General features: G+C 36.1%; 1 protein-coding gene across 2 annotated transcripts; it reads left to right on the top strand.

Annotated features, from left to right (window-relative positions):
• Positions 1 to 15,567, top strand: Lipk (lipase family member K). Of its 2 annotated transcripts, none has more exons than XM_090346939.1 (9): positions 1 to 102; positions 1,502 to 1,619; positions 3,610 to 3,709; positions 4,599 to 4,708; positions 5,620 to 5,756; positions 8,579 to 8,725; positions 12,017 to 12,088; positions 14,012 to 14,083; positions 15,313 to 15,567. In XM_090346939.1, the coding sequence occupies exons 1-9, from the start codon at positions 1 to 3 to the stop codon at positions 15,550 to 15,552; spliced, it is 1,098 nt and encodes a 365-aa protein (XP_090203065.1). In that variant the 3' UTR covers positions 15,553 to 15,567. The 2 variants fall into 2 exon arrangements, with proteins under 2 accessions (XP_090203065.1, XP_090203064.1); XM_090346938.1 differs by having other exon boundaries at positions 3,511 to 3,709.
• Positions 15,568 to 16,477: the final 910 nt, after the last annotated feature.

Genomic DNA, 16,477 nt, shown 5'->3' with positions numbered 1-16,477 from the left:
ATGCGGCAACTTTTAACAGTAGTATGCTGGATGCTTCTTCTTGGACCTGTATATGGTTGTAAGAAAAGAAGTGTCATAAATCCTGAAGCTACAATGAATATTGTAAGTCACTCATTGAGGACTCATTGAGAAAAGAAATTATCAAGTAGTCACTATTTAGATACAATTGGTATAGCCTGTCTAGTTTTTAGCAATTTTCCCTACAAATAAATCTTTGCCTTCTCCCCCTATTCCTTGGCTTCACTAACCCAAGAGTTAAAATAGCTGGCCCTAGTCTGGGTGATAGTTTTTCATCTGCTGGTCTTTTGACCTGCCATCTAATGATGGCTTCATGGAGAGATTATTAAGCAAATATTACTTATTCCTATAACATATTCCTGAGTTTTTCCTGAGGTTTAAGTAGAGGAGATTCTTTGATTTTTGTGAGCCATACTTATTTTAGGTTTAGTAACTTTGATTTTTCAGCTTATACCCAAAGAGTCCTAACTAGAAAGAATTTTTTCTTGTCAGAAATGGAATGGAATAGTACTGGGAATTATTGGGAAGACATATGACAGATATCTTCTATATGCTTTATTTCAAAGAATGATAAAAAAGGAATCGGCCCCATGCCAACTGTCTCCAGAATCTGGGCTTTTAACCACGCCCCTGTGTAACTCCTAGCCTATGGCATGCACTTTTATACTTGACAGGAGCAAGCATACATTTCTTATAAGTTGTGTCTCACTTTGTCATTAATTTTGTCTGTGTATCTTCCTAGTGTGCAACCTGGGACAAATTCTTAACCTTACTGAACTTCAGTTTATCCATTTGTTAAAAAAATCTACCTCAGAGACCTCTCATATAGATTCATGAGACAATACCAGTTGACCCTTCTAATTCCTTATTGTTTTTCTCTGCTCTAGAGGTTAACCTGTCAGGACAAGACCATGTTGCTCCCTTTACCTTTGATTTTCAGATCCCATAGCCAGTGAAAATCTCAAACAGGAGATGGGAGGACACAAAGAGAATAAGATTAGGTCTATATTGCCCTGGATCTGTCTGACCCTGGGAAATCAAAGTAGACAAGCCATCTCTGGATATGGCCCTCTCTGCTTCAGTTGGTTAGTTGGAATCTGAAAAATACTTTCTTCTATCTCCCTTCTCATTTAAGTTGGCAAAGCTCATAGGTTATCAGTTGCAGCGTAGTACACAATCCCTATGCTCTCTCTTACTAGGTGATTATCCATCTTTGCCTGACAGTTATTTGATAATATTAAGACAAAGAGAATAACTAGAGATTATCTTCAGCAAACTAATGTAGGCTCACCCTACCCCATCTTCTCTATCCTATGCAAGCAACCTCTTCTAGAAAATCTGTCAAATTACCCTCATTTTTCACTATATGCTGCCTCAACACATTGACTGATGAACAGTTAAGCTGTAATTGAATGTATGACAGTGCATGTGTAAAAAGTAGAAGATTATATCCTAAAGTTCTACATTTTTCTCCCCTTTTTAGAGCCAAATTATTTCTTTCTGGGGTTATCCTCATGAAAAATATGATGTTGTGACCAAGGATGGTTATATCCTTGGAATTTATAGAATTACTCATGGAAGAGGATGCCTGAGGAAAACAGGTAGTGGTCTGTTTTGTTATGAAATAAAAGTACACAGAGGGCCGGGAGTTTGGCCTAGTGGTAGAGTGCTTGGCTAGCATGCACCGAGACTGAGGTTCGATTCTTCGGTATCACATACATAAGAAAAACCTGGAAGTGGTGCTGTGGTTCAAGTGGTAGAGCTCTAGCCTAGAAAAAGCCCAAGGACAGTGCTCAGGCCCTGAGTTCAAGGACCATGACTGGTTAAAAAAAAAAAAAAGTACGCAGAGTAGAGATGTCCTTGGAGCAGCACCAAAGCTCTTGTTCTGAAATAGGTCATGGTTCTTGCACCACCCCCACTCTTTTTATTTGTAGAACTCTTTGAAATTTTAATACATTTACATATACTCTGTTGAATTGGCCTTTTCCATTATCTTTTTCTCAAAAGATTCATCGAAATAAAAGAAAATGTATTCTTTTTTCATATATTTTTATTGTAATTAATAGAAAGGTTACATTATATTCACCAGATAGAAGGTACATTACTTCACATAAATTGATACCCTTTCTCATGTCATGGTCCCCATTTCCCTCCTCCCACTCATCTTGATTTCCCCCCTTCCCTATCCAATTTCAAATAATCATTAAGCATATATAAAATATATCAGTTAACAAGGTGAAATATTGTAACAATATGAGATAACTAAGGGACAGCAAAAGAAATGAGAGATAACATAGTACATTAAGGACAACAATCACTCATTATATGGCTTTTGTTTCTATATCCTGGAGGTCCTTACATTTAGTGTCATACTGTATGGCCTTATGTATCTAGATTTTGTTCTATTGTGAGTCTCTGCTAGGAGGGCCCAAGGTTTCTATTGATTATGACAAATGAGGGAAACCATTGAGCCTATGTTCCTTTGAGTCTGGCTTACTTCACTTAATATGATTTTTTCTAAGTCAAGAAAAATGTACTCTTATTCTATTGATACTTCTGTAAGAGTCATTCTTAAAACTACTCTCGCCCATGTCCTCATGTGGTGTTACTAATATCTATTTTGCCTTCTAGAATTTCTCTCTAATTTGAAAACTTCTCTCAGGTTCAAGTTTGAACATACTCTCTTCAATGCTATGATAATTTCTAGCTCTATTAATCTATATATAATCATTTCTTTGCCTATCAGTGGGGTTTTATTTTTAGAGTAACCGTAACCTAATAGTATTCATCATGAGCTTTACTAAAGGGCCTTTGTAACTTTATTGTGCATGGTCCCTCTTTGCTTCTCAATATTTCTTTTCCATTTCCTTTTTTCTTTAATCTTTCTTAAGGCATTAAAATTCTGCATTGGGAATGAGCATTAATATAAAATTAACAATTTTACTTACATTGTGCAAAATTCTATGTATAGCCTTGCACTTTGTTTTCTAATAGTTCAAATGAAATGAAGCAATACCTATAAAATCTATCACAATTCCTAGATTTTAATAAATGCCATTGTGTTAGGATTTTATTATTTTTAGAGAACCCTAGAATGTAGCAATGAGCTGCTTTTTGAGAAATAACATATCATAAATTTAAATAAGAGTTAATATTAGGTTTTGTGGAAAGTCTTCCAATGTACTTATCATTGGACTCTTATAACAATCTATGTGGTAATACTAATGATTATTTCCCATTACACAGGCCAGTTGTTAACTGAAACACATAGGAAAAAGGATTTGAACGGGGCCACTCTGACTCCAATACCTTTATAGTGCACCATATATTATCTTCATTTTACAAAGAAGAAAAATAAGATACAAAGAAAAGATTCAGGTTTTTCAGAAACAGATTTTCTCCCTTTTCTTACATAACACAGGAAGTCAACAGAGTTTTCATGTGAGCAGTGAGGAAGTTCAGACATGAAATTCTGTATTCTTTGTTTCACAGTTTCCAGGCCTGTTGTGTATCTGCAACATGGCCTAATTGCATCTGCCAGTAACTGGATATGCAACCTACCCAACAACAGCTTGGCTTTCCTTCTGGCAGATCATGGTTATGATGTGTGGTTGGGAAACAGCAGGGGAAATACCTGGTCCAGAAAACACATAAAACTCTCTCCCAAGTCATCGGAATATTGGGCCTTCAGGTAAAAAGAAATCTAATAAATGAACTGTGTGTTTTGCTTATTTGTATGCATAAACAGATGGTCATTTTATTTTCATTCTGCTCAAGTGTACCCAACGAATTCACAGGATAAAAAAAAAATCATTCCTGTTCTACCCACGCTTTATGCTATTGCTGTTTGTTTTCAGATTCCTGCTTCCTTCCTTCCTTTTGTGGTGTGGTATGTGTATTCTGATCACAGAATAGTTCAATACAAAATCACTGTCAGTGTCTGCTTTCCTGAGCCTTGAAATGCTTGGTCACAGAGACAGATCCATGTACTCACATGGGAGCTAAAAAACCATATCTTCTAGGTCACTAAAACCATGTATTCCATGTCCTCATTTCGATTTTTTTTTCTGGAACTCATTTGTCATTTTTCAGCTTTACACCAGTGTGTTTGTGTCACTACAGTTTTGCAAATGACAAGGTGATTCCATAAGTATTTTCTCAATGATATGCATATCAGAAACACCTGAGGCCACTGATACATATGAAGATTAACAGGACTCTTCCCTGAAAATTCTGATTTAGTGAATGAGTTCTTCAGATCCAATTGCTTGTTATTGCTTTTAGATAAACATTCAAAGCAATTGGGTTTTGGTAAATCTATCATGGAATTATATGATTTAGCCTCCCAAGAAAATCATCAGTAGGACTTCTCAACTCAGATTATATTTTTATTCTAACTTCATAAAAGTTTTAAGTATTTCAATCAAGGTGACAACCTGAAAGCTAGCTTGTCCAAGTATATAATATCACATTTCTTCGTGTCTCATTTAACCAAAGCAGGGTACAATGACTGTATTTGAATGTTACAGGTCTAAAAGTATTATATATTTTCAGGTTTTGTTTCTGTTTTCTTTTAACAGTTTGGATGAGATGGCTAAATATGACCTTCCAGCTACAATCAATTTTATCATAGAGAAAACTGGGCAGGAGCAGCTGTATTATGTGGGCCACTCTCAGGGAACTACCATAGGTATCTTGGGGTAAATATGGTGAGAAAATGTTGGGGGCTTCTTCCAGAATCAATATATCTATTCTCTCTAGGCACTCTAGCTAATGCAGTTTAACTGAGGAAAAAAATCATGTTTCCTTTTTCTGGTTAATCTGGAGTAAGTTAAACAAAAATGATAACAGGGACGTTTTTCCCCTCACATAAATATGGAGGATCATGAGCCTGAGAAAGACTTTTTATTTACCCATTTGTGTACCCAACAGACATTGTAACAAAAATGTAACATGTTTGTTACATGTAACATGTACATTGTATGTTGGGGAAATGGAGATCAATATGTCATTCATTCTCACCTTGAAGATCTCCAATCTACACAGAACACCAAAAGGAGAGCAGAGAATTATAAAGATCTGTCCAAGGAAATGCCGGAGAGACTATATATGGAAATTATGTGTGTATGTGTATATGTATTCTATGGATACATAGATATATGCATTATAAAATGATATAAAAACTGTTATATATTTATGCATATATTGAATAATCCTCTAAGTTTTCTATTATCCCCATTGAAAGATAGAGAAAGCTAAGTCTTATGTAGGGGAATTAACTTTTATACAACCTGTGGATAGTAAGCCATGAGTAAATCCTATTGGAGACCATCGTTGCCTAATGATCCTTTGAGTTTAACCAGACATGGTCATAGAGCACACTCAACCCAAAGACCAAATGACTGATTTGATTTTGAGTTAGCCAATACCATCCTTGAGAAACTTGCCAATTCCTTCCCATACTTGTCCTGAGTAGTTTTGTGCTTGATATGCTTTTCTTCAATGTGACTTCATAGATTATCACAATGAAGACAGAATTATTTTCAATCTGCTAACTAGTGCATTTCTCCCTTTAACTCTATTAACAAATGTATTCTTCAGCTTTCATAGCATTTTCAACAAACCTAGAACTGGCTAAAAGGATCAAGGTATTTTTTGCACTGGCTCCAGTTGTCACAGTAAAACACACCCGAAGTCCCATGAGAAAATTAACAACTCTTTCCAGGCAAGCTGTCAAGGTAAGCAACCTCGCCGAATTTAAATTTGGAGAAAGTGTGAGTATTTGGGTTTCCATAGGTTTCACGAGATGGCAAATGACATTTTGCAAATAGACTTATGCCTTCAAGGAAAATGCACGTGTTCCTCTACTGAGGATATGGAGTTGTCAGGGTTCAGGAAGCTCATTCCTGAGCCATTCCACCACGGTGTCTTCATCTATGTCTAGAATCTTCTCTCCAGTCACTCTTCAATCACAGTGAAGGGAGAGATAAAGTGGGGCTTCCCACATTATTTTTTTTCCCTGAAGATTTTGTTTATTCAGTGATTTTTGCACTTCTGTATGTATTTTAAGTTTTTTCCCTTATTTTTGTGAAGTATTTCATTGACATAATAGGCATTGCAGTGAATCTTTAGACCACGTTATGTAGCATCAATGTTTTTTCCATATTGATTCTCCCAATCCATAAATACAAAATGTTTCTTCTCTTATATACTGCCCCGTTACTCCCAACCATTATCACTAGAGTTATTGGTTATCAGTATATCAATGAGAGCTTTTACTGATGAGTTTTCATTTCTGGTTAAAATTATTTTAAAGTATCTTTACTTCCTTTTCTGTAGCTATTCTAAATGAGATTACTTTATTTCTTTTAAAAATATTTTACTGTTGGCATGAAAAATAAAGCAGATTTTTGGCTGAACTCACATCTGTCATCTTAGCTACTGAAGAAACTCAGATTTAAAGAATGGAGGTTCAAAGCCAGCATAGCAGAAAAGATTCTATTTTCAAATTAACCAACAAAAACTGGGTTGGAGGTGTAGTTCATGTGGCAGAATGCCAGTTGTGTAAACATGGCAGGGAAACTCAAGTTACTAAGCCCCTGAGTTCAGAACCTGGCACCAAGACAAGAAAAGACAGAATGAAGGAAAGATAGGAGGGGACAGCATAGAGATGAATTTGCTTTTTCCATAATCACACTGGAATTACATCTGCAGGCTTGCACAATTTGCACCCTGTAAGCAAGTATTGGACTTCCTACTGGTTTATATTACAATCTTCACTTTTAGGTTTGAGTTAAGGAGTATCTTTTTGTCATTAGATAAATATAGAATAGTGGATACAGAAATGAAATGAATTGAGGTACGGAGTTTGGCCTAGGAGTAGAGTGCCTGCCTAGCATGCATGAAGACTGGGGTTCCATTCTTTGGTACCAAATACATAGAAAAAGCTGGAAGTGGTGCTGTGACTCAAGTGGTAAAGCTCTAGCCTTTAGAAAGCCCAAGATCAGTGCTTAGCCCCTGAGCTTAAGCCCCAGGACTGGGGAAAAAAATGAATGGGCTTGGAGTTTGGCCTAGTGGTAGTGTGCTTGCCTAGCATGCACGAAGACCCAGGTTCAATTCCTTCGTACCACACAATTAGAAAAAAAAGCCGGAAGTGGTGCTGTGGCTAAAGTGGTAGAGTTCTAGCCTTGAGAAATCCCAGGGACAGTGTTCAGGCCCTGAATATAAGCCCCAGGACTAATTTTTAAAAAATAACGAATTGAGAGACTATTGTATTATTTCATTGACTACTTGAGAAAGGTACCAAAACAGAATAAAAGCCCATTTGGTAGATAGAACCCTTTCCATTACATTCCATTTTTACAGTTGATTATTCCTGTGAGCAGGTTATTTCTTAATTTTTTTCCTATGTATTAATTGAGAAGATATTAGAAAGTGAAAAAAATCAAAATATTCAGTGGTCAAAAATTAGATCTGCCTTTTAGTTCATTATTTAGTCAAGTAGTGCTTTTATTAGATTACCCCATTTGTAAGTATTGAATAGATGAGAACATTCTGAAAATAAATTTACTCTGGGAATTTATACTGCTATCATTATCAAATTATGATGATAATTACATAGGAATAATTATATTTTGACAAATAAGTTAACTTGATTATTTGGTACATTATCCAAATGCTTAGTAGTTGTACCATAATAAAAAAAATTTAGAATGAATTAGTGTCTGTAATGGCCTATTATTACTTTCCAGATCTAAAAAATGAGAAATATAAACTAGTTTAAAGATATTAGGCCTCTCCACTTTTAAGGTTTCTCTTTCTCTTCCTTTACCTTCTTTTTCTATTCGCCTTTCCCTCCTTATCCTCCTTTCTCTTCATTTTTTCCTCCTTACACTCCCTTCCTTCTCTTCCTTTGATATGAACATGAATATTAATTAGATCCTAATATTTTATATTTTATTAAAGTTTAATAGAATATTAAATGTTGTATTAAATAAGAAATACTTTCAATCTTACCAAACACCATGTTTGTGTCTCAAAATTCAATGAAGTCTACCTCCCAGAAATTTACTAGATCTAGTCTACCAAAGAGAATATCATACTGCAATAATATTAAAAGTGCTATACAATGAAAAATGAGCTATTGTGTTTGATTATAATTGTCAATTGATAAGAGTTCACAAGAAATGTGTCTTAGCTAGTACTGTAAATGAGTGTTTCCAAAAGTTTAAGAACAATGATCATTTCGCTTTATGTTTAATCATTATTAAGATTATTAAATAGCTTGTGAAATAAAGAGCCATATGCATAGGCTCTACCAATTCCCATGAAGGCCCATTATTCTCTCTGGGACCAGGCCACAATTCTAGTTAAAGATTCTTGGGAAAAAGTATTCATAGATGAGTTGGAAGGATGACAAAGGCTAAGTTGAAGAAATGTCTTCATCTCTCAGAGGACAGACACAGAGCCCAGATCCTTCACAGTCTTGGTCTAAATGATGACACATTCTCCACTCTTGATATCCAAGGGATCATGATGGCGCTTTAAATTGATCTTTTAGGCATTATTTGGTGACAAAATGTTTTCCTCTCACACATTGTTCGACCAATTCATTGCTACCAAAGTGTGCAACCAGAAGGTATTCCATCCTGTGTGCAGCAACTTCCTGTTTACTATGAGTGGGTATGATCCAGAAAATCTAAACATGGTATGTATAATGGCCGAGTTCAGGGGGAAAAATGGTTCTGCAGCACAGAAAAGAATCGAGAACTCTCAAGATTGTGTAAAAAGCCCATTCCAGTGTCTTCCTGTTGCACTTTGCAATGTCATTAAGTGTGCTTTTCTTTCAACCACGGAGAAGAAGTACCCAGGATTCTTAGAAAGAACACATGAAGAAAGATTTCCAGTCATGAATTCTAACTCATGGCAGAAGCTACAATGCTATCATTTAAAATGTTCTTCATTTACTGTAGGGTTTCATTTTTTCCAATTCATCTCACATATCTAAGCCCTACCTCAGACCTACTGAAATAAAATTTCAGAGCATGACTCTGGACGTTTGTGCCAGTTTTCTATAATCAAGAATGCCTTGTAGAAATACTTATAAATCATCCCTTAATCAAAAGAGTCAAGGAGATAGCTCTGGAGTGGTAGCAATGGATTTACTGTTCCTTATCAAGCCACATCTAACGTAACTGAATTGTTTTTCTTTTTGATTAGCCCTAGCTGACTGGAAGAGTAAGAGAGGGAAGAAAGTCACTATTTATTCCCCAGCTAGATGGAAGCTATGTTTAAAATTAGATTTCTATTTACCTCCCAGACTTCCATCCAATGTTTGTTCTCCCTTCAGTGAAAAGCACTGATGAAAACTTTCCTTGATTTCACGACTTTTATGTTTTTCATGCAAAACATGGCTGAGCCACATACTTTTCATATTTCTTTGCCATTGAATCAATTTTCTAGGTAAGTATGCTTGCTTAGATAGTCATATCACATAGATGAAAGCATGTAAGCATAGCTAATTAGAAAGCCCTTTAAGCAAACACAAAGAGGATGGTTTCAGAAATACTGCCTTGACTTGGCCTGAGAACTTGATGAGAAAGGCCTCACAAAATAGCATGTTTGGCTCTTCATTGGAGGCTCTTATTGTTCTTCTACATAATCAGATCCTGTTTTGTCTTACTGTCAAAGATTAGATTATGGAAAATTATAGCATCAGAAAGATAATTTACTTTAGCACAGCATAGCTAAGGGCTATAACAACTTTTGTAGAACTTTAAAAAAAAGTACAACTAGCCTGAAATCCAGAGATTTGGAATCTTATTCAGTAACTTTTGTTCAGTGACTTCTTTTAATCTCCAGAATGATTCAAATGTTTGCTCTGATAAGAAGCATAACTTTTTTTTTCTATTTAACAATGCAATTGAAAATATGGGGAAAATGAAAATTTTAATCCAGAAAGAATCTAAATATACTGGAAGTATATTCCTACAAACTTCCAAAGAGTCCCTATAGAATATATAATATAATTTTTAAATCAAGCAAAGAGAAAAGAAAGCAGTTATATCTGTTCTGAATGTGTCACGATCCAAGTTTTCTTTGAATGTCCTTTATTTTTTACCTCTTGTACTCTTGGACCCATGTGGTGAAATGTGTCTGGACAGAAAAGGCACATCACCCCTGTCTTAAACCAGGGGGTTGTCTTCCATAGGTCATATGTAGTCATTGCCTAAGTTGGACAAAGTTGGGGAAAAGAGACCATTTTTTAAATTTTATTTTATTTAAAAATTTTTTTTTCCAGTCGTGGGGCTTGAACTCAGGGCCTGAGCACTGTCCTTGGGCTTTTCTCAAGGCTAGAGCTCTACCACTTGAGCCACTGCACCGCTTCCAGCTTTTGTGGTACCGAGGAATCAAACCCAGGCCTTCGTGCCTGCTAGGCAAGCACTTTACCACTAGGCCAATCTCCTGGCCCCTTAAAATTTATTTTTAGAATTTATTTTTAAATGTAATTTTATTGTCAAGGTGATATACAGAGGGGTTACCTTTCTTGTTGAACATTGTTATGCCCTCCCACTTTCCCCACAGCCCTACAAGTTGGGGAAATGCTCAACATCTCTGGCCATAAAAGAAATGCAAATCAAAACAACTGTGAGATTGCCGCTCAACCCAGCTACATTGGCCATTATCAAGAAATCTAATAGCAGCAGAGCCTGGAGGGGATGTGACCAAAAGGAACTGATACAGTACTGTTGATGGGAGTGTAAACTTGTTCAACCACTCTAGAAAGCAGTATGGAGGCTCCTCAAAAGACTAAACATATATCTTCCCAATGACCCAGCAATCCCACCCCTGGGCATTTACCCAAATGACCATGAACATGGGCGTACTAATGCTATTAGCATAACTATGTTAATTGCAGCATTATTTACTATAGCTAAGATATGGAACCAACCCTGATGACCCTCAGTACATGAATGGATCAAGAAAATGGGCTATGCATACACAATGGAATTTCATGTTTCCATTAGAAAGAATGGCATCATCCCATTTGTAAGAAAATTTAAAAAATGGAAAAAATCATATTAAGTGAAGTAAGCCAGACTCAAAGAAACATAAACTCCCTGGTTTCTCTCAATGGTAATAATTAGTATATGCCTGGGACAGTTCTAGAAGGGTGCATTCTTAAAGACAAAGTTCTTTATCAGGGCATCAATGCTGGGAGACTGACAATGGAAAAATCATAATTTTAGGCTAGCCTGGGCAGAAAAGTTTGTGAGACCCAATCTTGAAAATAATCCACAAGAAACAAAACAACACAAAACAGCAGCAGCAGCAACAAAAACACCCCACAAAAAATCAGGACTCAAATCCTGGCTGGGTCAAATGTTAAGAGTGCCATACTAGAGACTGGAGATGACTTACATTATTCTTTTTGTAAGGACAAAGAATAATGCTTCAGGTTCAGGAATGTGGCCTAGTGGTAGAGTGCTTGCCTAGCATGCATGAAACAGTGGATTCGATTCCTTCGTACCACATAAACAGAAAAGGTTGGAAGTGGTGCTGTGGCTCAAGTGGCAGAGCCCTAGTTTTGAGCAAAAAATACTCGAGGACAATACCCATGCCTGAGTTCAAGCCCGAGAACTGGCAAGAAAGAGAGAAAGAAAGAGGAAGGGAGGGAGGGAGGGAGGGAGGGAGGAAGGAAGGAAGGAAGGAAGGAAGGAAGGAAGGAAGGAAGGAAGGAAGGAAGGAGAAGGAAAAAGAGAAGACTAATGCTTCATTCTGGTGTATGATGATGATCATGGGGATAAAGATGATATATTGACAATAATGATGGGAACTTCGTAGTTCTTACTGAATTATGCTGTGAACCTAAATTGTTCTGAAAGCTGAAATTTTTTCAATCCTAAAATTAAAATAGAAGAAGTGATTCATATTTCACAAGTTGATGTGTGATAGGATTCCATGATTTGGCTCTAGATGAGAAATGATCTATTTGCAGAGTCGCCTGGATGTGTACTTGTCACAAGGCCCTGCGGGAACGTCTGTTCAGAATATGCTGCACTGGGCCCAGGTATGCTTCCTCTTCCTGCCACAGATCTACCTCGGAGAGATCCTGCATAGTGGATCCCAGAGAAGCACCTGTCAGGGGTGTTCCTAGTATCAACTCCCCCTTTCTCCTTGACTTCAGGGTCTTGGTGATGAACTCAATTCCCACATATCCTGAAGGAGTTCTCATTTGACCACGTTGCCTTTTTAGGGATGATTTCCTTTTCAGGGAAATCATCATGGCTTCAAATAGAACGTTATGTAAATGACAGTGTGAACCAGCAAACCTTGTGCTCTAGTTGGCACATACGGCATTTCAGAATATGGAAATAATTTCACATTGTTAACAAACTTCAACCTAAGGGGATATTAATAATGCTTTGGATTTTTACCCTCACTTTAAAATGATGTGTCTCATTTCTTCATTAAGCTCTAAGACAAGTCAAACTTAACTGGTAGAGCTTGAAGAACTCTGTGTGTGTGTGTGTGTGTGTGTGTGTGTGTGTGTGTGTGTGTGTGTGTGTCTGTGTGAGAGAGAGAGAGAGAGAGAGAGAGAGAGAGAGAGAGAGAGAGAGAGAGAGAGAGAGAGAGAGAGAGAGAGACCGGGCGGGGGGGGGGGGGGGAGAGAGAAGAAGAGACAGACAAGAGACTGAGAAAAATACAGAGATCAGAGATGGATGTAGAGAGAACTCTAGTCATTTATATTTTAATATCCACAATAATAAACTTATTCCTTGCATTTAAGTTGATAATCACGGTTACAGAGAGAATGAAAATCTCTGTTTGGGGATTTCTGTAAAGCTTTGAAGACCTTATCTCCCAGAAGATAACTTTTCCAAGTCTCGGAATGTTCTAGACAACAGGGCCTCCTGCTGGTGGGAAGAAAATCTCTAATGTGCCTGGCTTCCTAAGTCATACATATTCAATTTTACACTTAGTCCCTGAACACTCATTTTATGTTCTTGCTGTTCATAGTGTTAAGCCAGGACCTTTAAAAAATATATGTTTATAAATTCCTGAAGCCAGTGTATACAGAAGCTAGGTAAAAAATTTCAGTGTGGGGCTAGGGATTTGGCTCAAGTTGTAAATGCTTACCTAGCAAGCATTAGGCTCTGAGTTCAACTTGAGTATTGCCTACATATGTGAAAATAAATAAAGCAATACCCTATTAAAAAGTTTCCAGAGTACTGCTACATTGATGTAGGAAGATTGCCAATGGGAAAGTATTGGAAGAAAGCCAAACCCTATGAAATTTATGTAAATCCGTATCCATTTTAATATATTTATTAAGTAGATGTACAAAACGGTGTCAACTGTAGAAGTCAGGTGATGAGGACAATGTATCCTGATCAACATCACTCCTTCGTCATCCCTCCCCCTTTTCCCATCCCATCCCTACCGTCAAGTTATGCTGTTGTTTTACATAGTGTACTGTGAACATAATGACTATTTTCTCAGCCCTCCTCTCTCTATTTGCCCACTCTCATTTGCTTCACTCCCTCCCATCAGTCTCCTCCATTCCAGTCTCCTAATATTCCTTTTGCAGACCTGTTAGTTGTTCAAAAGAGTTATACTATTGGATTCCTTGTATCTCTTTCAATTTTTAAAAATTATTTGATTAATCTTGGACCTTGTGCTCACTCAGATTGTTTCCTCATGTCTGATATGCAACCTCTTGATTCACAGCTTAAGTCTTGCTTTTTGCGATTTATTTTGTATCCTGTGAATGACTTTGAGCTACAATCCTTTACGCCTCAGACTCCAGAATATCTAGAATGACAAGTATAAGCCATTGGCTTCTGACTTTTCTGATTATTCTTTAGTGAAATGTAATTCATGTGCCTGAGGAGAAGGGTAAAAAATCAGTGTTTTGTGCATTTCTTACATGATAACTTTCAATATATACTTGTATCACTTGAATATGACTATTACTTTTGTTCTGTCTTAGGCTGTTAATTCTGGTCAACTCCAAGCTTTTGACTGGGGAAATTCTGCCAAGAATATGATGCATTTCCATCAGGTACAATAATATAACCACATGTCAGCTGCATACTACAAATTAACCGCTAAAAATAATGTCCATAAATAAGTCCCTACACACTCCCCATTTGCTATAATGGCAGTTGTTTATTGCTTCTATACCATGCTACTTCTTTGGTCTCACCATGTGCCACTATTTCTAATCTCAATAACTGTGCCTAGTGAATATTATAATCTTCATTTTTGAGGTTTAAGAGGGATGAGTAAATTGTCAGCATCATTTAGCTAGCAAATGAACATTGCATAAATATTGCTCAGAGATTCTTGGATCTAATATCCACACTTCTTCCATCACACTGAAATTAAAAAGGTCCCTAGGTTTAGTTCTACTGTATTCAGAAAAGAGAATTTACAAACACATTATTCCTTTAAAAGTGAATTCTCTTACTATAAATCCATCTCTATTAAAATAATTTTCTTCTGTATAATTCTTTACAATGCCATCTGCTAACTACATTCTTACCAATCCACTGTTTAGATTATAAAAGCCCTATTTATCATAATTTATCACCTCAAAGAAAAATTGTCCCTACCTGCTGGGAAATGACTGTCATGATATTTCACAACAATATCTACTTATACTTTTAGAATAAATGTTCTATATTAAAAGAAAGTAGATTTTGTTGTTTTTATTTTGCCATAAGATGCACTAATTGTCATCTTTGCGTAAACACTCGGTGAACAATAAGTCATCAAACATAGATGAGGCTTTAAACTCTTCAATGTATAAATTTGGAAACTTTAAATTCTTTTCTTTCTTCCTTTTTTGTTTTTTGTTTTTCTTTCTTTGCTTTGTTTTGTTTTGAAGACAGCATATCACTAGGTAGTCAGTGCTATGCTGGAACTTGCAATGTTGCCAAGCAGGCTTCAAGCTCACAATTCTTCTGCCTGTCACTTGAGAGCTGGAATTATAAACATGAATCTCCATAGCATCATTTGCTTTTGTGCATTCTGGTTGTTTCTTTATGGTGCTGTGGATCAAACCCAAAACTTTACTATTTCTTCCTTTGGAGTTATTTTCAGGCATTGTGTCACAGCGATGGAAAGTAGCACAGTTCTTTAATCTCTGTATTATCTTTCAGTGTACATTAATTGCATATTTTCAGGGTTTGGAAAACTTGACTAACGTCTGATTCTATCACTTCTTGTAACTTAGGTTTATTTCTGTAGTGTAGATTTATCTCTCTCCATTTCTTTTATTTCATGCAGCTTACGCCTCCAGTTTACAACATTACCAAGATGCAAGTTCCCACAGCAATATGGAGTGGTGGACATGATGTTGTGGCTGATATTAGAGACACTGAAGATTTACTTCCGAAAGTTGCAAACCTTATTTATTACAAAAATATTCCACATTACAATCACCTGGATTTTTACCTTGGAAAGGATGCACCCAAAGAAATTTACCAAGATCTAATTAAAATGATGGAGGGACATTTGAAAAATTAAACATACTTTCTTTCTTGAAACATGTGAATTTTTTTCACTAAAAACACCTTCTCATGTCCTCTGTCCTTGAGTGTGGGCAGAATCTGAATTTTCTTTCATGTTAATAGAATTAGCAAAACTGATAGATGTCACAGCTGGTAAGGTTATGTTATAAGTCAAAAACGAGGGCTAACATTTCCTAATTCCATTATATGATATAAAATATATGTAAGCAGACTAGAGGAAGACATACTTGTTAGCTTGATAAAGTAAACAGATGCATTGAAGAATGCCATGTTGCAAGAAATGTTGGGTGGCTTTTGGGATCTGAAAATGAAATCTAGTACATGATCAGCAAAAAAACAGACAAACATAATGCTTTCTTTACAGCTACAAGAAAATGAATTCTTGAACATGGAAGCCCATTCTTTCATAAGAAAATCTCCCTTTGCAAAAGTAATCTGTGTTACCCTGCCTTCCCTCCAATGATATAAATAAATGGCACAGAATTCTAACAGTTCAATTTGTGATTATCTATTATCGACAATTATAAATTACTACTTACTCATTATTAAGGTATAATAATTTTGTAATTACAATTTTATAAAACTTCAATATCAATTCTATGTTTAATTATAATAATTAGATATGATAATATTATATCTTACTACATGATATTATTTTATGTATAATGCATTTACCTTGCAATGAAATGTAAATGCTTTAGTTAAAGCTTGATAAACTCTATTTCTTCCTTTCTTTCATGTTGATCTAATGAACTTCCATGAGTATTGGTTTTATAGATCTACAGCAAGTGATGGATTCTGTCTATTTGGACATCTGGACATCTGTCTTTCATCCTCACTTCTAAAAGAACTTTTCTGTTGGTACCCTTTGAAAATTTTGCTATTCTTTTTCAATGTTTTAAAAATTTTGGAATCGGGGC

Source organism: Megascapheus bottae, chromosome 15 (assembly GCF_031878675.1).
Source record: "Megascapheus bottae isolate mThoBot1 chromosome 15, mThoBot2.hap1, whole genome shotgun sequence".
NCBI classification, from domain to species: Eukaryota; Metazoa; Chordata; class Mammalia; order Rodentia; family Geomyidae; genus Megascapheus; species Megascapheus bottae.
The sequence above is the reverse complement of the archived record's forward strand: the minus strand, read 5'-3'. Positions and strand labels throughout refer to the sequence as shown.